The sequence below is a fragment of the Papio anubis genome, chromosome 12 (assembly GCF_008728515.1).
Source record: "Papio anubis isolate 15944 chromosome 12, Panubis1.0, whole genome shotgun sequence".
Lineage (NCBI taxonomy): Eukaryota > Metazoa > Chordata > Mammalia > Primates > Cercopithecidae > Papio > Papio anubis.
In genome coordinates, this window is record NC_044987.1 from 26,525,006 (window position 1) to 26,544,810 (window position 19,805).

The following is a 19,805-nucleotide window of genomic DNA, read 5'->3' on the forward strand; positions in this document are numbered from 1 at the left end:
CCTGCCTCTCAGGTTCAAGTGATTCTCCTCCCTCAGCCTCCTGAGAAGCTGGGATTACAGGTGCACACCACCATGCCCAGCTAAATTTTGTATTTTTAGTAGAGATGGGGTTTCACCGTGTTGACCAAGCTGGTCTCAAACTCCTGACCTTGGGTAATCCACCCGCCTTGGCCTCCCAAAGTGCTGGGATTACAGATGTGAGCCACCTTTAAGCAAATTTGAACCCTGTGATCTGGTCTTTTAATAGTTAGGAGCACTGATCTCTTCTGCCTTTTACAGACAGTATGACGATGGGTGAATTCTGGACCTGCTCTGAGTCTCATCTTCTCCCTCTGTAGCATAAGTGCAATAGGACTTTTCTCAGGGCTGTTGTCAGGATCATGTAATTGAGATTGTGAGCTGTGATAGGTACTAATTGAACAATGAAATATAGGAAAATTGGAATCATTTCCTCAGCCGGGTACCTCTCCCCACATGGTTCCTGAGAGAGGCATATGGCTGGGAATAATGACACAAAATAAACGAACTTTTTCATCCTTTGGCTTTGGCCCCACATTCCCGGAGACTCCTGGTGCACTATACCGGACTAAGCGGTGAATTTCCTTTGTCTAGGATAGGGCAGCCTAGGACCTGAATCAATGCAAACCGTGCCTCCTTCAAGAGGAAGTGTGCACAAGAGAAGGAGATAGCAACTCCTGGACCTGGTTTAGCTCATCAGCCGGTGCTGGGTAGAGCGTGCCTAGAAAGAATGCTACCTGTAGGGGAGCAAATCCTTAACTTTTGGCTCATCTTGGTGTAAATTTCCTCTGGTAACCTAAAACAGTGTCCTTGGATTTGGCCAGTTCTTGACATCATCACCTTCCCCTTAGAGAGTGGAGACTCCTTCCTTTTGAGAGTTCCAGACTCAGCTACATGAAGTAATATAACCCTTTGGAGAGCAATCTAGGAAAACAAAACTGAAGATGCTCGTGCCCTAAGAACAAACACCATCTCGTCCAATTCCGTTCTTGGATATATCCAGAGCAAGTGATTCCTTTAAACTTTATTGTAGAAATAGAAAGTCATTATATTTGTAGGACACTCTGAGTTTCCTGCTCCCAGCAGAATGCAACTGGCTGGAATCTGTCCAGATGCCTTAGATGGCTCCCATCAGGCCATCTTGAGTACTGAGGAGATTAAATCTTAGTGTATCTATAACCCATTTTTTTTTTTTTTTTAATAGAGACAGGGTCTCACTTTGTTGCCCAGGCTCTTTTGAACTTCTGGACTCAAGAAATCCTCCTATTTTTTTTTTTTTTTTTTAAATAGAGATAGGGTCTCACTATGTTGCCCAGTTTTGAACTCTTGAGCTCAAGCAGTCCTCCTTCCTGGGCTTCCCAAAGTGCTGGGAGTACAGGTGTGAGCCACCATGCCTCGCCATCTGTAACCCATTTGTACCACCTGGCTAAAAACTAGAAAAAACTCTTAGAAAATTACATCAAAAGACATATGAAAACAAAAAGAAAAAGGAATATAACCAAAATATTCATCAACGATGGAATGGATTAATAAAGCATGATGTAGTCATGTGGTAGAGTACTATACAGTACTGAAAAGGAAGAACAAGAACTCATGTATCCATATGGATGGCCCTCTCAAACCCTGTTGATCAAAACCACAGTTGCAGAAGTATATACAGTATGATGCCGTCTAGTTAAAATTTTGAAACAATGCTATTTGTTGCTTAGGGATACTTACATAAATATTAAAATATGTAGAAAAGCATGAAAATAATAAATACTGAGTTCTAATTACTTACCTCAGGAGACCTAAGGGATTAGAGAGAACACACGTGGGATACCTTGATGTTGCCAATATTTCTTTCTTTTCTTTTTTTCTTTTTTGTAGTGGTGTGATTTCAGCTCACTCTAACCTCCACCTCTCAGGTTCAAGCTATTCTTGTGCCTCAGCCTCCCTACTAGCTGAGATTACAGGCGTGCACTACCATGCCCGGCTAATTTTTGTGTTTTTAGTAGAGATGGGGTTTCGGCATGTTGCCCAGGCTGGTCTCGAACTCCTGGGCTCAAGTAATTCACCCACCTCGGCCTCCCAAAGTGCTAGGATTACTGGCATTAGCCACTGTGCCCAGCTGACAATTGTTTCTTTCTTTTTCTTTTCTTTTTTTTTTTTTTTTTGAGACGGAGTCTTGCTCTGTCGCCCAGGCTGGAGTACAGTGGCGTGATCTCGGCTCACTGCAACCTCTGCCTCCCAAGTTCAAGTGATTCTCCTGCCTCAGCCTCCTGAGTAGCTGGGACTACAGGCACATGCCACCACGCCCAACTAATTTTGTATTTTTAGTAGAGATGGGGTTTCTCCATGTTGGTTAGGCTGGCCTCGAACTCCTTACTTCGTGATCCTCCTCTCTCAGCCTCCCAAAGTTGCTGGGATTACAGGCATGAGCCACCGCGCTCGGCAAATTGTTTATTTTTTGAGGTGATAGATACATGGATACATGTTGATTATACATTATACATACTTTGTTATTTGTTAGATAGAAGAATTACTAAAAATTAAAAATGAAACATGCTGTGAGAGAGTAGTTCAAGGTGAGGCTGGAGAGTCAGATGGTGGGTTGCCTGTAGGGCCATTTTAAAGTGTGACTTTCACCTAAGGCCAGAAGGAACCAGCCAGTGAAAGGTTTTATTTTTATTTTTATTTATTTTATTTTAGGTTTTAGACGTGAGAAATAATCTCATAATATTAACACTCAGAACATCACTCCTGCTGCAGCGTGGAGACTGGATTTGGGTAGAATGACAGTAGGACAGGAAGAATACTTAGAAAAAGTTTCCTCTTTGAAACACCACCTTCTCTAGGCCTCCAGATTGTTTCTTCCTTCCTAGTTCTCCCCTTACCTCTCTGGCCATGCCCCTTTATCTCCATCTCTAATGAGTCTTCCTCCCTCCCTCCCTTCCTTCCTTCCGTCCTTCCGTCCTTCCTTTCTTCCTCTCATTCTGTCGCCCAGGCTGGAGTGCAGTGGTGCAATCTCAGCTCACTGCAACCTCTGCCTCCTGGGTTCAAGCGATTCTCATGCGTCAGCCTCCTGAGTGCTGGGATTACAGGCGCCCGCCACCACACCCTGCTAATGTTTGTATTTTTACTAGAGACGGGGTTTCACCATGTTGGCCAGGCTGGCCTCAAACTCCTGACCTCAAGTGATCTGCCTGCCTTGGCTTCCCAAAGTACGGGGATTACAGGCATAAGCCACCGCATCCAGCCTCTCCAGCCCTTTAAATATTGCTGTTTCCCACGGTATTTCTTTATTGCTCTCTTTTCTTTCCAATTTTTAGTTATGTGCCTTGGTGATCTCATTATGTCCCGCATTCAGCTACCACCTTTATGCTCATGATTCTCAAGTTTATTTCTCCAATCCAATCCTTTCTTCCAGCTCCAAGCTGCCTACTAGACATTTCTTCTTGGCTATCTCATAATTAAACAAAATCCAGCATGTCCAAAATGGAGTTATTATCCTTTCTAAATATGCCTTTTCCTTCTGCCTTTAGGATCTTGGTTAACCATATTGCTATCTATCCAATTATCTGATCCAGAAAATAGGTATTATTGTAGACTCTTCTGTCTCAGTCAACTTGCTTCTTTAATTAGTTTCCATGTTAGAAATGCAGGGTAAGGGCCAGTTACAGTGGCTCACACTTGAAATCCTAGCACTTTAGGAGGCTGAGGTGGGAGGATCCCTTGAGCCTAGGAGTTTGAGACCAACCTGCGCAACGTAGTGAAACCCCATCTTTACCAAAAAAAAAAAAAAAAAAAAAATTAGCTGGGCATGGTGGCATGTGCCCATAGTCCTAGTTATTTGGGAGGCTGAAGTGGGAGGATTGCTTGAATCTGGGAGGTCAAGGCTGCAGTGAGCTGCGATTGCACCACTGCACTGCTAAGCAATAGAACAAGACCCTGTCTCAAAAAAAAAAAAAAAAAAAAAGACAGACACACACACATGTGTTTTTGGCTGTGCATGTTATAGTCAAGTAATCAAAATGATCTCTAAATGGATGTTCAGTGAAATAGGGGAATATGCCTTTGTGGGAATGGAGGGGATCAGAAAGATAAAACAGAAAAATGTAGTCCTTCAATAACTAACATTTAAATAGTTATTTCATAAAATGAAATGAAGAACCACCTGGAATAATTAGCATTTCCCTTTGTGTTTAGCCTGTGTGTGTGTGTGTGTGTGTGTGTGTGTGTGTGTGTGTGTGTGTGTAAGGTATAACTTATTTGCAAGCTATTCTGATTTCTTCCCTTATTTTCCAGGAATATTTTGAAACAATTGCTCTGGGTCAGATGTTGTCCTTGTGTATATGTGGGACAGCCATCACCAGCCAGTATTTGGCAGAAAGATACAAAGTGAACACCCCCATGCTTCAGAGCTTTATCAATTATTGCTTGCTGTTCCTAATTTATACAGTGATGCTGGCATTTCGATCAGGTATGTCAAATGTGGAAATTACCTTTTCAACAAAATTATCTTCATAAAAATTACTAGAAAAGTATGACACCTCTGAATTCTGTGAAAGTAGTAACTAGAGACTTATGCATAATTCTCTGAAATTGTTGATTAAAGTAAGTAGCACCATACTGTTTGTAACAGAGAAGTTGTCCAAAAAAAGTGGTTTTTTGTTGTTGTTGTTGTTGTTGTTGTTGTTTGTTTTTGAGCCAGGGTCTCACTCTGTCACCCAGGCCGGAGTGCAGAGATGCAATCTTGGCTCACTGTATGTAGCCCTGACCTCCCAGGCTCAAGTGATCCACTCACCTCAGCCTCCCTAGTAAGATGGGACTACAGGCATGTGCCACCATGCCTGGCTAATTTTTTTTTTTTTTTTTTTTTGGTAGAGAAGGGTTTTTGCCATGTTGCCCTGGCTAGTCTCTTAACTCCTGGGCTCAAGTGATCTGCCCACCTCAGCCTCCCAAAGTGCTAGGATTTCAGGTGTGAGCCATTTGGACCCGACCTAAAAAGTATAAATGTCATTACAAGTTAGGTCCCCCCACCAATTTAAAAAATATTTTAAAATATTAAGATGATATTAAAAACACTTAAAGTCAAGAACCTTACTCTCCAAAATATTTACTTACAAGTAAATAAAGATGGTAAATGGAACATTAGTTGATTGTGTAGATCAGGTCTCTGGGTTTTTTTTGTTTTTGTTTTTGTTTTTGGTGCAGTGGCATAATCTTGGCTCACTACAACCTCCACCTCCTGGGCTCAAGTGATTCTTGTGCCTCAGCCTCCTATGTAGCTGGGACTACAGGTGCACACCACCACGCCCGGCTAATTTTTGTATTTTTAGCAGAGACAGGTTTGTTACATAGGTAAATGTGCAGGTTTGTTACATAGGTAAATGCACTCTTGGTATTGTGCATTCTATAGGTTTTGACAAATGTATAATGGCATACATTTACCATTACAGTATCAAACAGAACAGCTCCACTGCCCTAAAAATCCCTCTGCTCCACCTATTCATTCCTCCTTCCCTCCCCACAGACTCCTGGTAGCTACAGCTTCAGTGTTGCTCTGTCACCCAGGTTGGAGTACAGTGCAGTGGCGTGATCTTGGCTCACGGCAACCTCTGCCTCCTAGGTTCAAGCGATTCTCCTGCCTCACCCTCCCTAGTAGTTGGGATTACGGGCATGTGCCGCTACACTCGGCTAATTTTTGTATTTTTAGTGGAGATGTTGGCCAGATTGGTCTCGAACTCGTGACCTTACATGGTCTGCCACGGCCTTCCAAAATGTGGGGATTACAGATGTCCGTCCAGCTTCATTATTTTTTAAAACTTTAGTTTAACCCTTTGTTGTAAAGGGGTTTGAAGGTCTGATTCTAAATTTACTACTTGCTTTTGAGTCATGTGGCCGACACAGCAGAAGAAAAAGCCTCACAAAGGTTAGTGAATCCAGTGAAGAAGGACAGCACTGTGCACACTTAGGAAATTACAGTAATTTATTTCATCTCATGCACCAGCTATCTAAAGGTTTTTATTGAAATTTAGGGCTGGGTGTGATGGCTCATACCTGTAACCCCAGCACTTAGGCAGTTGGAGGTGGGAGGATCGCCTGAGGCCCGGAGTTCAAGACCAGCCTGGGCAACATGATGAAACTCCTTCTCTACAAAAAATATAAAAATTAGCTGGGTATGATGGCATGTCCCTGTAGTCCCAGCTACTTGGGAGGCTGAGGTTACAGGGAGCCAAGATGGCACCACTGCAGTCAAGCCCAAATGACAGACCAAGACCTGTCTCCAAATGAAGAAAAAAAAAAAAGAGCTGGGAGTGGAACTATACATGGTTAATAACCCTATACTTTGCTCTTTGTGAAAGCATTGGCCTTCAGGAATTCGGTGAGACTCCCAAATGTATCAGTGCAGTTAGTCTCCTAAGGGGTGGTTGTTAGGTACTTCCTATGCCATTTGATGCTAGGAAGACTAATTCTGTGTTGTTGTTGTTTTTTTTCTTCTGAGACGGAGTTTTGCTCTTGTTGCCCAGGCTGGAATGCAATGGCACGATCTCAGCTCAGTGCAACCTCTGCCTCCCAGATTCAAGTGATTCTCTTGCCTCAGCCTCCCTAGTAGCTGGAATTACAGGCACCTGCCACCATGTCCGGCTAATTTTTTTTATTTTTAATAGAGACAGGGTTTCTCCATGTTGCCCAGGCTGGTCTTGAACTTCTGACCTCAGGTGATCTGCCCACCTTGGCCTCCCAAAGTGCTGGGATTACAGGTGTGAGCTATCGCACCCGGCCTAATTCTGTGTTTTCAAGATGTTCCTGCTAATTGGATTTTACTGATAATTATTTGGTTATGATTCTCACTACTTTTATTTATTTGTGAGTTATCTTGCCATAAAGCCTTCTCATATATGTGCCAACTCTGCATCTCCTGTGATGCCAGATTCTCCAAAGTAGTGAATCCAATTAATTTGAATAAATATAATTTGGGGGAATAAAATGTGTTTCTTCAGTGTGCCACTAAGCCTTTTCTCAAACTTATAATGTACTTATTTTTCACTTGAAAGCACATCTCTTCCAAAAGAATGATCACATGTAGACTTTTCTTTGAAGAAGCCCATGGATAGAAGTTAAATAACCAATTAATTTCTAGGAAAACATTTCATTTCCTAGGATAGTCCGTGGTTTGTCAGAAATGGCGACATGCAAGCTCATATCCAGAAATTTTATTTCTGTTATGATAGGAAAGGGATTTTTAAAAAAGTTATTTTTTTTTAAGTTCTGGGGTACATGTGCAGAATGTGCAGGTTTGTTACATAGGTAAACATGTGCCATGGTGGTTTGCTGAAGCTATCAACCCATCACCTAAGTATTAAGTCCAGCATGCATTAGCTCTTTTCCTTAAGGCTCTCCTCCCGCCCTGCCCTCCCCCCCTTTTTTTTCTTAAAGAGGTGGAGTCTCATTATGTAAGCCCAGCTGGTCTTGAACTCTTGGGCTCTAGCTGTCCTCCACCCTTACCTCAACCTCCTGAGTAGCTGGAGTTACAGGTGCACACCACCATGCCCAGCTAGGAAAGGGAATTTAACCACTTTTCTCTTACTTTCATTCTGGTGCTTTTATTGAACACTTGGTCTCTGATGACATTTTAACTAGGGTTTCATACTAGAAAAAAATCTAACTCTGGTGAGCTGTTGCAGGAGTTTGGGTTATGAAGACCATAACCTTCATAACACTGGGAGGGTGCCACATTGGAAATATACAATAGCCAGGCGTGGTAGCTCACGCCTGTAATCCCAGCACTTTGGGAAGCTGAGGCAGGCAGATCGCTTGAGCTCAGGAGTTCGAGACCAGCCTGGGCAACATGGTGAGACCCCATCTCTGCTAAAAATACAAAAATAATTAGCTGGGTATGGTGGCGTACGCCTGTGGTCCCAGCTACTCAGGAGGCTGAGGTGGGAGGCTGGCTTGCACCCAGGAGGCAGAGGTTGCAGTTAGCTGAGATTGCGCCACTGGACTCCAGCCTGGGCAACAGAATGAGACCCTATCTCAAAAAGAAGAAGAAGAAGAAAAAGAAATTCTTGCTTCTACTCTTTTATCTTCAAATCAACATGTATGGTATCATTTGCAAATAACATGTACTGACCCAGATTTCTTTCAACCAGGCAGTGATAACCTTCTAGTAATCTTGAAAAGAAAATGGTGGAAGTACATCCTGCTGGGACTAGCAGATGTGGAAGCTAATTATATGATTGTCAGAGCCTACCAGTACACAACTCTAACCAGTGTCCAGGTAAGAGGGAGCCCTCTGACCACTTTGGATTTTATAGCTTCAAAAGGAGAACACGAAGTCATACATGTTGACCTAATTTTATTGAAAATCTGTTCAGTTGAAGAAAACCTGAACACAAGTGGGTGCTGTTTTCTAGTGGAGCATACGCTCTAATGAGTACTGTTTCCTAGAATTAGTGAAAATGTATACAAGTTAAGCTGCCCCCAAACTGCTAATGCTATGGCAGAGCAGTTCCTACCACAGTAAGCGTAAATATTTAGTTGGCAGTTGATGCTGTGGTGTTGACTATGCTGCTGAAACATGGCATATGAAAGTAGATCTACCTTTGTTCTATAGGAAAGTTGGAGCTTTGCAAGCATAGTAGATATTCATGACAAAGGAACCATTGGAAGAAACCCATTAGACATTTTTGGGAGAGGTGGTAGCCAGAGTTAAAACTCCCATCCCTGTTTCTTTGTTAGGTTTATTCTTGCTGCATTGAAAGAAAAATATTCATTCCTACATTGCAGAGGTTTTCAACTTTGTAAAGTTGAAGACAACTGATTTCAGTTGTCTTAATGTTAGCAAACTATGGGATGTGTTGTAACATTAACTCACCGTTACTAACTACAAAATGTTTTATAAATGGAGGTGAAAGTGAGATAGACTCAAATGCCAGGTTTAGGTGTCACAGTTTAATAAGTTTATAATTTTTTTTTTCATTTTCTTAAATAATAAAAAAAAGTTTGTATCAGATATGGGATTTGAAGTTTATAACTTTTTGATATATCCCTTTCTCACTATACAAAATACAGAGATGTTCTTACTTGACTCTAAATTTTAGGGACTGGAAAAAATTGAGATTAGACTTATTTCGCATAGAAAATATAAGGATTGTTGAGAACTCAATATTTTTCCAATGTGAACCTACATTAAATGTTATTGCCAGAGTGCCTTATATTAAATACTTTGTTTTCTGTAACATTTTGCTAAGCATTGTTCTCAGCAAACCTCTCGGACTTTGACCAGTATGGGTTAAAAAGCTGAGATAGGAAATGATTTATTAAGACAGACACCATAGGAGGCACACAAAGAACGTAAAGTTTCGCAAAAATTAAACCCAGCAGTTACCTAGAGAATGAAGCATGAGAATGAAGTTACCTAGTATCACTAATAGGAGTAAGTGTACTTTTAGCATTGGTTAATGAAGTATACATAAGTATGCAGAAAATGGCATTTTCTTGTCACACCTACTCTCGTAATCTCATATACATTTTAATTACTTGATTACAATTCCCAGGAACTTTGATCTCTAATAATGATAAAAAGTTTTGAATTGGTGCAAAGCCTAAACACAGTTAAACAGAACCCTTACAGTTGGATATTTGCGACTGAAGTTCGTGCCTTCTTTCAATTTCAAAGAAATTGAAAACAATTTCTTTCACACTAGCCCCTTAGAAAAACCTAAGCATTTGGTTGCCACAAGTCATGCACTTACAGTCCTAGTGAGGAATATATTATAAAAAAGGCATCTAACAAGGTAATGTTTTCTCCAGTAGCAGAGACGGCTGTCACAGGACTGATTCAAGCTGGTTCTCCACCTGAGTAAATCTCTGGCCTGGGTAGTCCAAAAGGATGGAAATTTGGATTAGGTGGTCTTTGAACCTTCTTTTTAAGGATTCCTTAGAAGGTTCTGTAATTACCAACAGTCATGGCATAGTTCACGTGAAGATCATGATGTGGCCTAGGTTTCTGCTCATGTCCCTTCCCACTTTACTGCCACATCAACCCATTTCCCACTCATGGCCTGCTGTTCTTCCTAGAATGCAGTCCTTTTTGAAGCCTGCTCCCCTCATTGTCAAAGGCTAATTCAATTTTCATTTTCTCTTCTATACTCTATTGTACCTCTAATATGGTCTGACTCATTTTTATACTAACCACGTGGCAGGGTCTGTCTTAGTACCCTGCTGTGACTAGACAATAATTTTTAAAAATTAAATTGATACTCTTAGAACTGAAACAATCAGAGAAGACATCCATCCCCAAGAATACTTTTTTTTTTTTTTTTTTTTTTTTTCTGAGGAGGAGTCTTGCTCTGTCACCCAGGCTGGAGCATAATGGTATGATCTCGGCTCACTGCAGCCTCCGCCTCCCAGGTTCAAGTGATTCTCCTGCCTTATCCTCCTGAGCAGCTGGTATTACAAGCATGTGCCACCACACCTGGCTTTTTTTTTTTTTTTTTTTAGATGGAGTCTCATTCTGTCGCCCCGCTGGAGTGCAGTGGGGTAATCTTGGTTCCCTGCAGCCTCGGCCTCCTGAGTAGCTGGGATTACAGGCATGCGCCACCATGCCCAGCTCATTTTTTTTTTTGTATTTTGAGTAAATAAAAGGTTTTGCCATGTTGGCCAGGCTGGTCTCAAACTCCTGACCTCAAGTGATCCTCCTGCCTTGGCCCCCATAGTGCTGGGATTACAGGCATGAGCCACCGCACCCGGCCACCAAGAATGCATTTTGAAAAGAAGGTTCACGTGTCTGAAGGTGATAGATATCAGATGAGAAGTCATGGAATGTTAGAGTCGGAGGGAACCTATGTGATCATTTCATCTCATCTTTTTATTTTATATTTTGACTTGGAGAGTGACTGGCTGGGGACCACACATCTAGCTGGTCAGTGTGGGGCTGGGGCCTGAGGTCTCTGGAGCTCTGACCATGACATAGGCAGCTCCCTCATTGCCCAACAAAAATTGTTAAAGACAGAGCACATTTAAGTTTGATTTTAAGACACAAGGATAAAGGGAATCTTCTGTGGTAGTTCTTAGAATGTCTTTTTCTACTTTTTTTTGTTTAAGGAATGTAGTTGAGATTTTGTTAAGCCATATGGCTGGATTCTGCTGGTGTCTTCAGGGACAGGGTATTATCATTTGCATCGTTTAATGTTTTGTTATTCAGGCAGGCTCAATAAAGCACTTAGGAGATTAGAGTTCTGCAGCTGGAATAAATAACAAGGCAAGATGCCATTCCTACACATGATGCATTGGACTTCACTGATGCTACTGCAGTGAAAGGCAATCAGTAAACAACTGTGGACAGGATTGAATGGGCTGCTGGAGATTAGGGGCCTGTCTTGTTCAAGACTAACCAGATACGGAGAGAATCAGGGACAAGGTTTGAAACAACAGGGTGAGCAATAAAACAGCAGTTTCAGGAATATTATTGGTATAAGGAATATATTTCTTCCTTGAAATAAATACATTGGAATTCATCAAGAATCTCTTGAATATATTTTATCCTTGAATGCACATTAAATTTGTGAATTTAAGAATTGAACGAATTCACTCTCTTTTTTATCTTTTATCTTGCAAACAACTTTGGGCTTGCTATAATTTTGGCATGCTTAATCCCTCTGCCTTCCAGATGAGCAATATCAGGTGTATAGCTAGTGTTTTCTGGACCTGTTATCAACAAGTGATGGAGAAGCACGTGAGGAGGATGAGCAAGAATATTTGCCATGAGCACGAGTGTGTCTTACATGGTGGGGTTGGACGCTTTGTCAGGGAGATGGTGTCTGTTCTCTCGTAGTAACCGGTGCTTTTTTGTAGCACTTAGCCCAATTCCAGTGAAATATCTGGTGTGATTATTTATTCCATGTCCTTTCTAGCTTTGTGTGCTCCTGAGGGCACAGCTTGCTCTGTCCTGTTCACCTCTATTTCTAGCTGCTTTCACAGTGTCTCACATATGCAAGGTGTTTAGCAAATATTTGTTGGCTGAGTAAATGGTTGCCTGCAGGAAGGAATGTTTGTCTACCGAACTTAAAGATACACACAGGGCCAGGCATGGTGGCTCACGCCTGTAATCCCAGCACTTTGGGAGGCGGAGGCAGGCAGATCACCTGAGGTCAGGAGTTCGAGACCAGCCTTGCCAACATGATGAAACCCCATCTCTACTAAAAAATACAAAAATTAGCTGGGCGTGGTGGCAGACGGCTGTAATCCCAGCTCCTCAGGAGGCTGAGGCAGGAAGAATTGCTTGAACCCAGGAGGTGGAGGTTGCAGTGAGTCGAGATTGTACCACTGCACTCCAGCCTGGGTGACAGAGTGAGACTCCATCTCAAAAAAATAAAATAAAATAAAATAAAATAAAATAAAATAAAATAAAATAAAATAAAATAAAATACACAGGTGGGAGCATAGAGGTAAAGAGCACAGGCCCTCAGCAGAATTCTTGTGTTCAGCAACTGACTCTTCCATTGTATTTTATTATTTTATTTATTCACTTATTTTGAGACAGGGTCTCTCTGTATTGTACAGGCTGGAGTGCGGTGGCGCCATCACAGCTCACTGCAGCCTTGAACTCCCAGGCTTAAGTGATCCTCTCACCTTAGCTTCCCAAGTAGCTGGGACTACAGGCGTGCACCACCACACCCAACTATTTTATTTTTTTTTGTACAGACAGCATTTCACCATGTTGCCCAGGCTGATCTCGAACTCCTGGGCTCAAGCAATCTGCCCGCCACAGCCTCCCAAAGTGCTAAGATTACAGGCCTGAGCCACTGTGCCCAGCTGTCATCCCATTTTTAACTATGACAACTCATTTCACCTCTTTGTACCTTCATTTTCTCATGTATAAAATTGGATTGTAATTTCAGTCTCATAGAGTTGTTGTGAGGATTACATGAGTGAATTCAGGTAAAGCTCTTAGTATAGGGCTGGCAATAATAAATGCTCAATAAATACTGACTCCTATTATTTCTTAATTACTCATCTTTTAGCTAATGAGAGATATGTTTTAAACTGTTGATTCTTTCCATGCAGCTTTTGGATTGCTTTGGGATTCCTGTGTTGATGGCTCTGTCGTGGTTTATTCTTTATGCAAGATACAGAGTGATCCACTTCGTTGCTGTGGCTGTCTGTCTGTTGGGTGTAGGAACCATGGTTGGTGCAGACATATTAGCAGGGAGGGAAGACAATTCAGGTAAGATAGTGTCACATGTTTGTGCTTCAGTCGCAGAATTTTATGTTTTCATTTTTATTCTGCAAACTATATCTTTTTATAGTAAAAAGCAGAAAATACATTCTCGTTAACTACATTTGAAATTATATTTTTAGGTTTACTTGTATCTGGTATTTTGTAACTACCTCCACAAAACAATCTGTATGTTCCTACCAGCCTACAGTCTTTCTTCCTTTTTGTTACATTAAATAGTTTTGTTTGTCTCTTGAGAGCAAAGTTTCTTTATATATTTGCAATAATCTTTTGTCTCATACATTTAAGATTGGTTACTGGAAAACCTACTGTCGATTCTTTTTTTCTTTTTTTATTTAATCAGCGAAGAAACTTGTTCACTGGAGTATTTCTTCTTAAGTCACTGTGTAGGTGAGAACACTTTGCCTCACTTTGTGTTGAATTCAGTTGATAGTATAAAATGTAATTAAGGTCTATGAATTCATCCAAGCTTCAAGTGAGTTAAATGTCTCCTTGGATTGAGAGAGAAAATTACAGTTGATACTATAAAATCTAATTAAGGTCTATGATTCACCCAATCTGCAAGTGAGTTAAGTGTCTCCTTGGATTGAGAGGGAAAATTACTTTGAAAGCAGGTTCCCATTTTTCAAATTGACCTACCTCTTCAGTGAACTCCATTAATTTGTCATGTCATAGAATCATTTTCTGAGGCCTTACATTATGATATATACTATCAATTTCTAGCCTGTTAGACTTCCGAGGAGTTACATTATGAAAAATCACAGCAGAATTGAACCAGAAAGTGAGAAGAGTAAGAGACTTTAAACTTCTAGTAACCAGGTTGGGTGCGGTGGCTCACAGCTGTAATCCCAGCGTTTTGGAAGGCCAAAGTGGGTAGACCACCTGAGGTCAGGAGTTCGAGACCAGCCTGGCCAACATGGTGAACCCTCCGGCTCTACCAAAAATACAAAAATTAGGCCAGGCACAGTCACTCACACCTGTAATCCCAGTACTTTGGGAGGCCAAGGTGAGCGGATCACTTGAGTTCAGGAGTTCAAGACCAGTACAAATACAAAAATTAGCCAGGCCTGATGGAGGGTGCCTGTAATCCCAGCTATGCGGGAGGCTGAGGCTGGAGAATCACTTGAACCCGGAGGTGTAGGTTGCAGTGAGCCGAGATTGAACCACTGCACTCTGCACTCCAGCCTGAGCAACAGAGCAAGACTCTGTCTCAAACACATGCGCGCACGCGCACACACATACACACACTCACACATAAACTTCTAGTGACCAGTTTCTTCTTCTTTAGCGTCATTTAAATGAACACGAGTCAGATGACCGCCTGGAGGCACGCCGTAGAGGCTCACCTGTTGACAGTGTTTTGCTTTTTGTGGCTTGTCTTCCTGCAGGGAGTGATGTATTAATTGGCGACATCTTGGTCCTTCTTGGGGCTTCCCTCTATGCCATTTCGAACGTTTGTGAGGAATACATCGTGAAGAAGCTGAGCAGACAGGAATTTTTAGGAATGGTGGGCCTGTTTGGAACAATTATCAGTGGTATACAGCTGTAAGATTCTACAATCTTTTTCTAAAAACAAAATAAGCAAATATATTATAGATGATAACTACTAATACTCATTATTTATTTGGCCCAAATTCACATTTGAAATTAGTATTAGGTGGATGCAAGAGTAATTGTGGTTTTGCCATTACCTAACAACTTGCTGAGTGTCTATTAGACGATTGTTAAAATATCAAGAATTACTTCCTGTTTTCTTAAACATGTGTGTCGCTTAGGATTCCTGATTAGCATGTGGTAGAGGCATTTACCAGTAAGGAGTTTTCTTTTTTAGTTATTTCCAGAAAATATTAACACATTAACTTCCTAAGCTTATTCAAAAACAAAGCATAATATCACATTTTTCTCCTATACTTGACTGTTATTGCAGAGCACCTGTAAGGGAGTCAAACATATCTTTATGAGCTCCTTTGGTTTTATTGTCATTTTTATTGAAGACAGTTATTTTTATATTCTAAGACAAATTCAAAAGTCCGTGTAATTCTGCACTTTAGCTGAAGTATAGTGACTAAAATGCTTATAAAATAGTGAAAATTAGTATGTGGACCTCTCTGTGACCTCTTGTTTTAATCTTAGATTGATTGTGGAATATAAGGATATCGCCAGCATTCACTGGGACTGGAAAATTGGTATGTAAAGAAAGAAATCCTTTTAGTCAGCATTCTTTCCTTTAACTAACACATGAACATCTAGAGGATTATATTGTGCTTTATTTTAATATTTAGACACCTTTGTAAAATCCCAGAGTGATTTAATACATATCAGCTACAGTGGTTTACATTGAGTTTTCTCTGAAAATTGGTAGATAAACTTCCATAAAAGTTAATTCTTAATCTTTACCTGCAGGAATAGCCTTTGGTTACTAGGGATCCTGAACAAGACTGGAGATTGAACTTTGGTCAAACCAACTTTCAAGTAGATCTGTATCTCGGGTCCTCAAATTTCTTGCGAAGGTTATCTGCTTGATATAATTTGTGAAGCATTAACCTGAATCGTCAGTGGTGTGAAATCTCCCTCACCTCCCATTGCTCCTGTCATCTGAATAATCTTAGGCATCTGCATAAATAAATAAAGGAAAACAAAATGGTGATGGGACAGTCAGAAAAGATTTGAACCTGGTTTAACGATGGGGTGGGGAGAAGTTAAATAGTACATAGATGTCATTGAAGATTGTCTACCATGCTTGATAATTTAATTCAATTAAATAACTTAGATTGCAGGCTGGGCGGGGTGGCCCACACCTGTAATCGCAGCACTTTGGGAGGCCGAGATGGGCGGGTCACCTGAGGTCAGGAGTTCGAGACCAGCCTGGCCAACATGGAGAACCCCGTCTCTACTAAAAATACAAAAAAAAAAAAAAAAAAAAAATTAGCCGAGCATGGTGGCGGGCGCCTGTACTCTCAGCTACCCGGGAGGCTGAGGCAGGAGAATCACTTCAACCTGGGAGGCGGAGGTTGCAGTGTGCTGAGATTGCGCCACTGCACTCCAGCCTGGGCAAGAGTGCGAGACTCTGTCTCGAAAAAAATAAAAATAGATTGCCAGAAAGAGTGTGTGTGTGTGTGTGTGTGTGTGTGTGTGTTGCGTATGGGATGAGATTAAAGAAATGGTTGCAAAGCAGAGATAATTGCTAATGTAGTCAACATCCACATGACAAGCACTGTCCTAAAGAGGATAATTATGTTGCGCTGCCTTGGAGCACTTAATTTAATGAGATGAACAAAATACAATGGACCTAATAACTGTCTTTGATGTCTTTAAAGATACTTTATTCTGAATCCAGTTATATGAATCATGTCCAACCAAACAAAAGCAAAGAAAAGATAATGATTTTTCTTGACACGAGATGTTGATTCTACCTTTACTGGCCTTTTATCACAAACATCACTGCGTCCTGGCAGGGTGCATAGCAAGGGGTGATAAGAGCAATGGACTCAGTCACACCATAAGCAGGATTTTCTGACCTTGATCATCCAACACCTTGTTGGATTTTTGAGGTCCTTTATCTACATCACAACTTGCTATTAATATTCTTTTTTCCAGAGAGCTTTGTGGTCTCATTTGCAATGCTAACTGTTAACAAGGGGCTTTGTAGATAATATGCTAAAGGATTAGGGAGTTTTATATGGCAGCCAAGCCTCAAACTCCTTTGTCTTATGATTTCTTGTGCTAATATTAGATATTCCATGTTTTTTTCCACAGCCCTGCTGTTTGTGGCATTTGCCCTGTGTATGTTTTGCCTTTATAGCTTCATGCCATTGGTGATTAAAGTCACAAGTGCCACTTCCGTCAACCTAGGCATCCTGACAGCAGACCTCTACAGCCTTTTCGTTGGACTCTTTCTGTTTGGCTATAAGGTAAACAAATAGAGCATGTTCAAATAAGAATACTTGCTTGGATCCAAAAAACGTAGCAGGTTTCTTCAAGACTCGATCAAAAAATAAAACCTTCTCATCCTCTTGGCAAGAATTTTGTTAGTCAGGCCTCCCTTTACTACTACTGAATTAGAAAATGGGTTCACATAAGAATTGCTCTTCTAGGGTTATTCTAAAGAGTGAAATACGGCCGGGCGCGGTGGCTCACGCCTGTAATCCTGGCACTTTGGGAGGCCCAAGGTGGGCGGATCACAAGGTCAAGAGATCGACACCATCCTGGCTAACACGGTGAAACCCCGTCTCTACTAAAAATACAAAAAATCAGCCGGGCATGGTGGCAGGCGCCTGTAGTCCCAGCTAATCCGGAGGCTGAGGCAGGAGAATGGCGTGAACCTGGGAGGTGGAGCTTGCAGTGAGCCGAGATCGCCCCACTGCACTTCAGCCTGGGTGACAGAGCGAGACTCCGTCTCAGAAAAAAAAAAAAAACAGTGAAATACATGGATTTCATCTTCGACGGTATGGCCCAGGGCACTAGCTTATGGAATTGTTGACGCATGTTGCCGGGTGATAAACAAGCTGACCCAGAGCCGCTATTGACCTTGAGGGACAGTGTAACTTAGCCTGAGCACTAGGAACTTTTCCATTCATTCCTTTTGCCCTGGTACACAGACAAAAAGTCTGGAGTACCTGCTGGAAAGGAAAGAGAGATGGCCAGCTTATCATGCATGCATAATTGGGATGGTTCTGTCTTTGATAGTAATTTTATATCTTAAAGGTAATTCAGTCCAGTGGTTTTTCAGTCATTTTCTATCCACATCATCACAGCCTTTACAAGCGTAACCTGCTGCCATCAGCAGTGGGTCCTATTACATGCACTAATTCTCAAGGCAGGTGGGGTGGGAGGGAATATATCAGTATCTCCAGGGGAAGCAAGAGAGCAAATATGAAGTTTGAAAAAATAACATCCTCAGAGAGCCTGATACACCTTTCCTTGAGAACTGATTGAGCCATTCATTTTATTTTATTTTATTATTTAATTAAATTAATTAATTTGTTTATTTGAGATGGAGTCTCACTCTATTGCCCAGGCTGGAGTGCAGTGGTATGATCTCGGCTCACTGCAACCTCTGCCTCCCGGGTTCAAGCGATTCTCCTGCCTCAGCCTCCTGAGTAGCTGGGATTACAGGCACCCTCCATCATGCCCAGCTAATTTTTATATTTTCCTAGAGATGGAGTTTCACCATGTTGGCCAGGCTGGTCTTGAACTCCTGACCTCAGGTGATCTGTCCGCCTCAGCTTCCCTAAGTGCTAGGATTATAGGCATGAGCCATAATACCTGGTGGAGCCATTTATTTTAGACATGGAGGAACAAAGGCCCGGGGAGGTGATGTGCAGCTCAGTGACTTACCCTTAGTCAGCAGCTGGTTAGTGGTAAAGCCACTACTAAGTCTTAGTTGTCAGTCTTCTATCAGTCCAGGCTTCTTGCCACTGCACTTTCCACCTTAATTTCATTATTAAGATGAGAATCTCAAGCTTATGATTGCATCATGTTAAAGTCTCATAATCAGAGAAAACCAAGTATATAGATTTTTTTTTTCAACTTCACAGCTACTTGGAAAATTCCTAGCAGGTTAGCAGTTCTCATTTTTTTTTTTCTTAGATCCAGGGCTTGCTGATCATTCTTTTTAAAATCTTAAGCCCCTTTTAAATGCTTAAAAATTCAGAACCCCAGTCATTTATACCTATTATTTACCATATTATAAATGAAAACGGATAAATTAAAAAATACTTATTAATTCATTAAGAAAATACTAAATTCATCATGTTAACATTTTTATGAAAGATTGTATTTTTCAAAATAAAAAAATAGAAGAATGTCATTGATTTATATTTTAAAAATCTCTTTACTGTATGGCTTACTAGAAAACACCTGGATTCTCACCTCTGCTGCTTCCTTCTGCCTTGTCATATCACATGTCCTATAGCTTCTAGAACATTTCATTGTGCATCTGCAAGATGATGAAAGTGAAAAGGGCATATAGCATTTTAGTATTATGGTAATGATAGTTTTGAGGGCCAGGCGTGATGGCTTACCCCTATAATCCCAGCACTTTGGGAGGCTGAGGTGGGTGAATCACCTGAGGTCAAGAGTTCGAGACTAGCCATGGTCAACATGGAAACCCCCTCTCCACTAAAAGTACAAAAATTAGCAGGGCGTGGTGGCCCATGCCTGTAATCCCAGGTACTCGGGAGGCTGAGGCAGGAGAATCGCTTGAACCTGGGAGGCAGAGGTTGCAGTAAGCCGAGATTGCACCATTGCACTCCAGCCTGGGTGGGTAACGAGCAAAACTCTGTCTCAAAAAAAAAAAAAAAAAAAAAAGTAATAATAGCTTTGACTGTATAGATTCCTCCCCAGCGTTTTAGGTTTTAGGATTTTGGATTATACTTTGAGAACCCCTGCTTTAGAAATATCTCTTTTCAGCCTGGACAACATGGCAAAACCCATCTCTACAAAAAAAAAAAAATACAAAAATAATTAGCCAGACATGGTAGTGTGTACCTGTAGTCCCAGCCACTGGAGAGAGAGGCTGAAGTGGGAGGATCACTTGGGCCCAGGGAGGTTGAGGCTGCAG

General features: G+C 41.4%; 1 protein-coding gene across 4 annotated transcripts in view; it reads left to right on the forward strand.

Moving 5' to 3' along the window:
- Positions 1 to 19,805, forward strand: part of SLC35F2 (solute carrier family 35 member F2) — a 64,056-nt gene that overhangs the window by 38,545 nt on the left and 5,706 nt on the right. For all 4 annotated transcript variants that reach the window (XM_017948931.3, XM_017948929.3, XM_017948930.3 and 1 more), the window contains 6 exons: positions 4,306 to 4,480; positions 8,154 to 8,281; positions 13,072 to 13,231; positions 14,632 to 14,788; positions 15,377 to 15,429; positions 17,000 to 17,154. In XM_017948931.3, coding sequence (XP_017804420.1) covers positions 4,336 to 4,480; positions 8,154 to 8,281; positions 13,072 to 13,231; positions 14,632 to 14,788; positions 15,377 to 15,429; positions 17,000 to 17,154 — 798 coding nt within the window. In that variant the 5' untranslated portion in view covers positions 4,306 to 4,335. The remainder of the gene's footprint in view (positions 1 to 4,305; positions 4,481 to 8,153; positions 8,282 to 13,071; positions 13,232 to 14,631; positions 14,789 to 15,376; positions 15,430 to 16,999; positions 17,155 to 19,805) is intronic.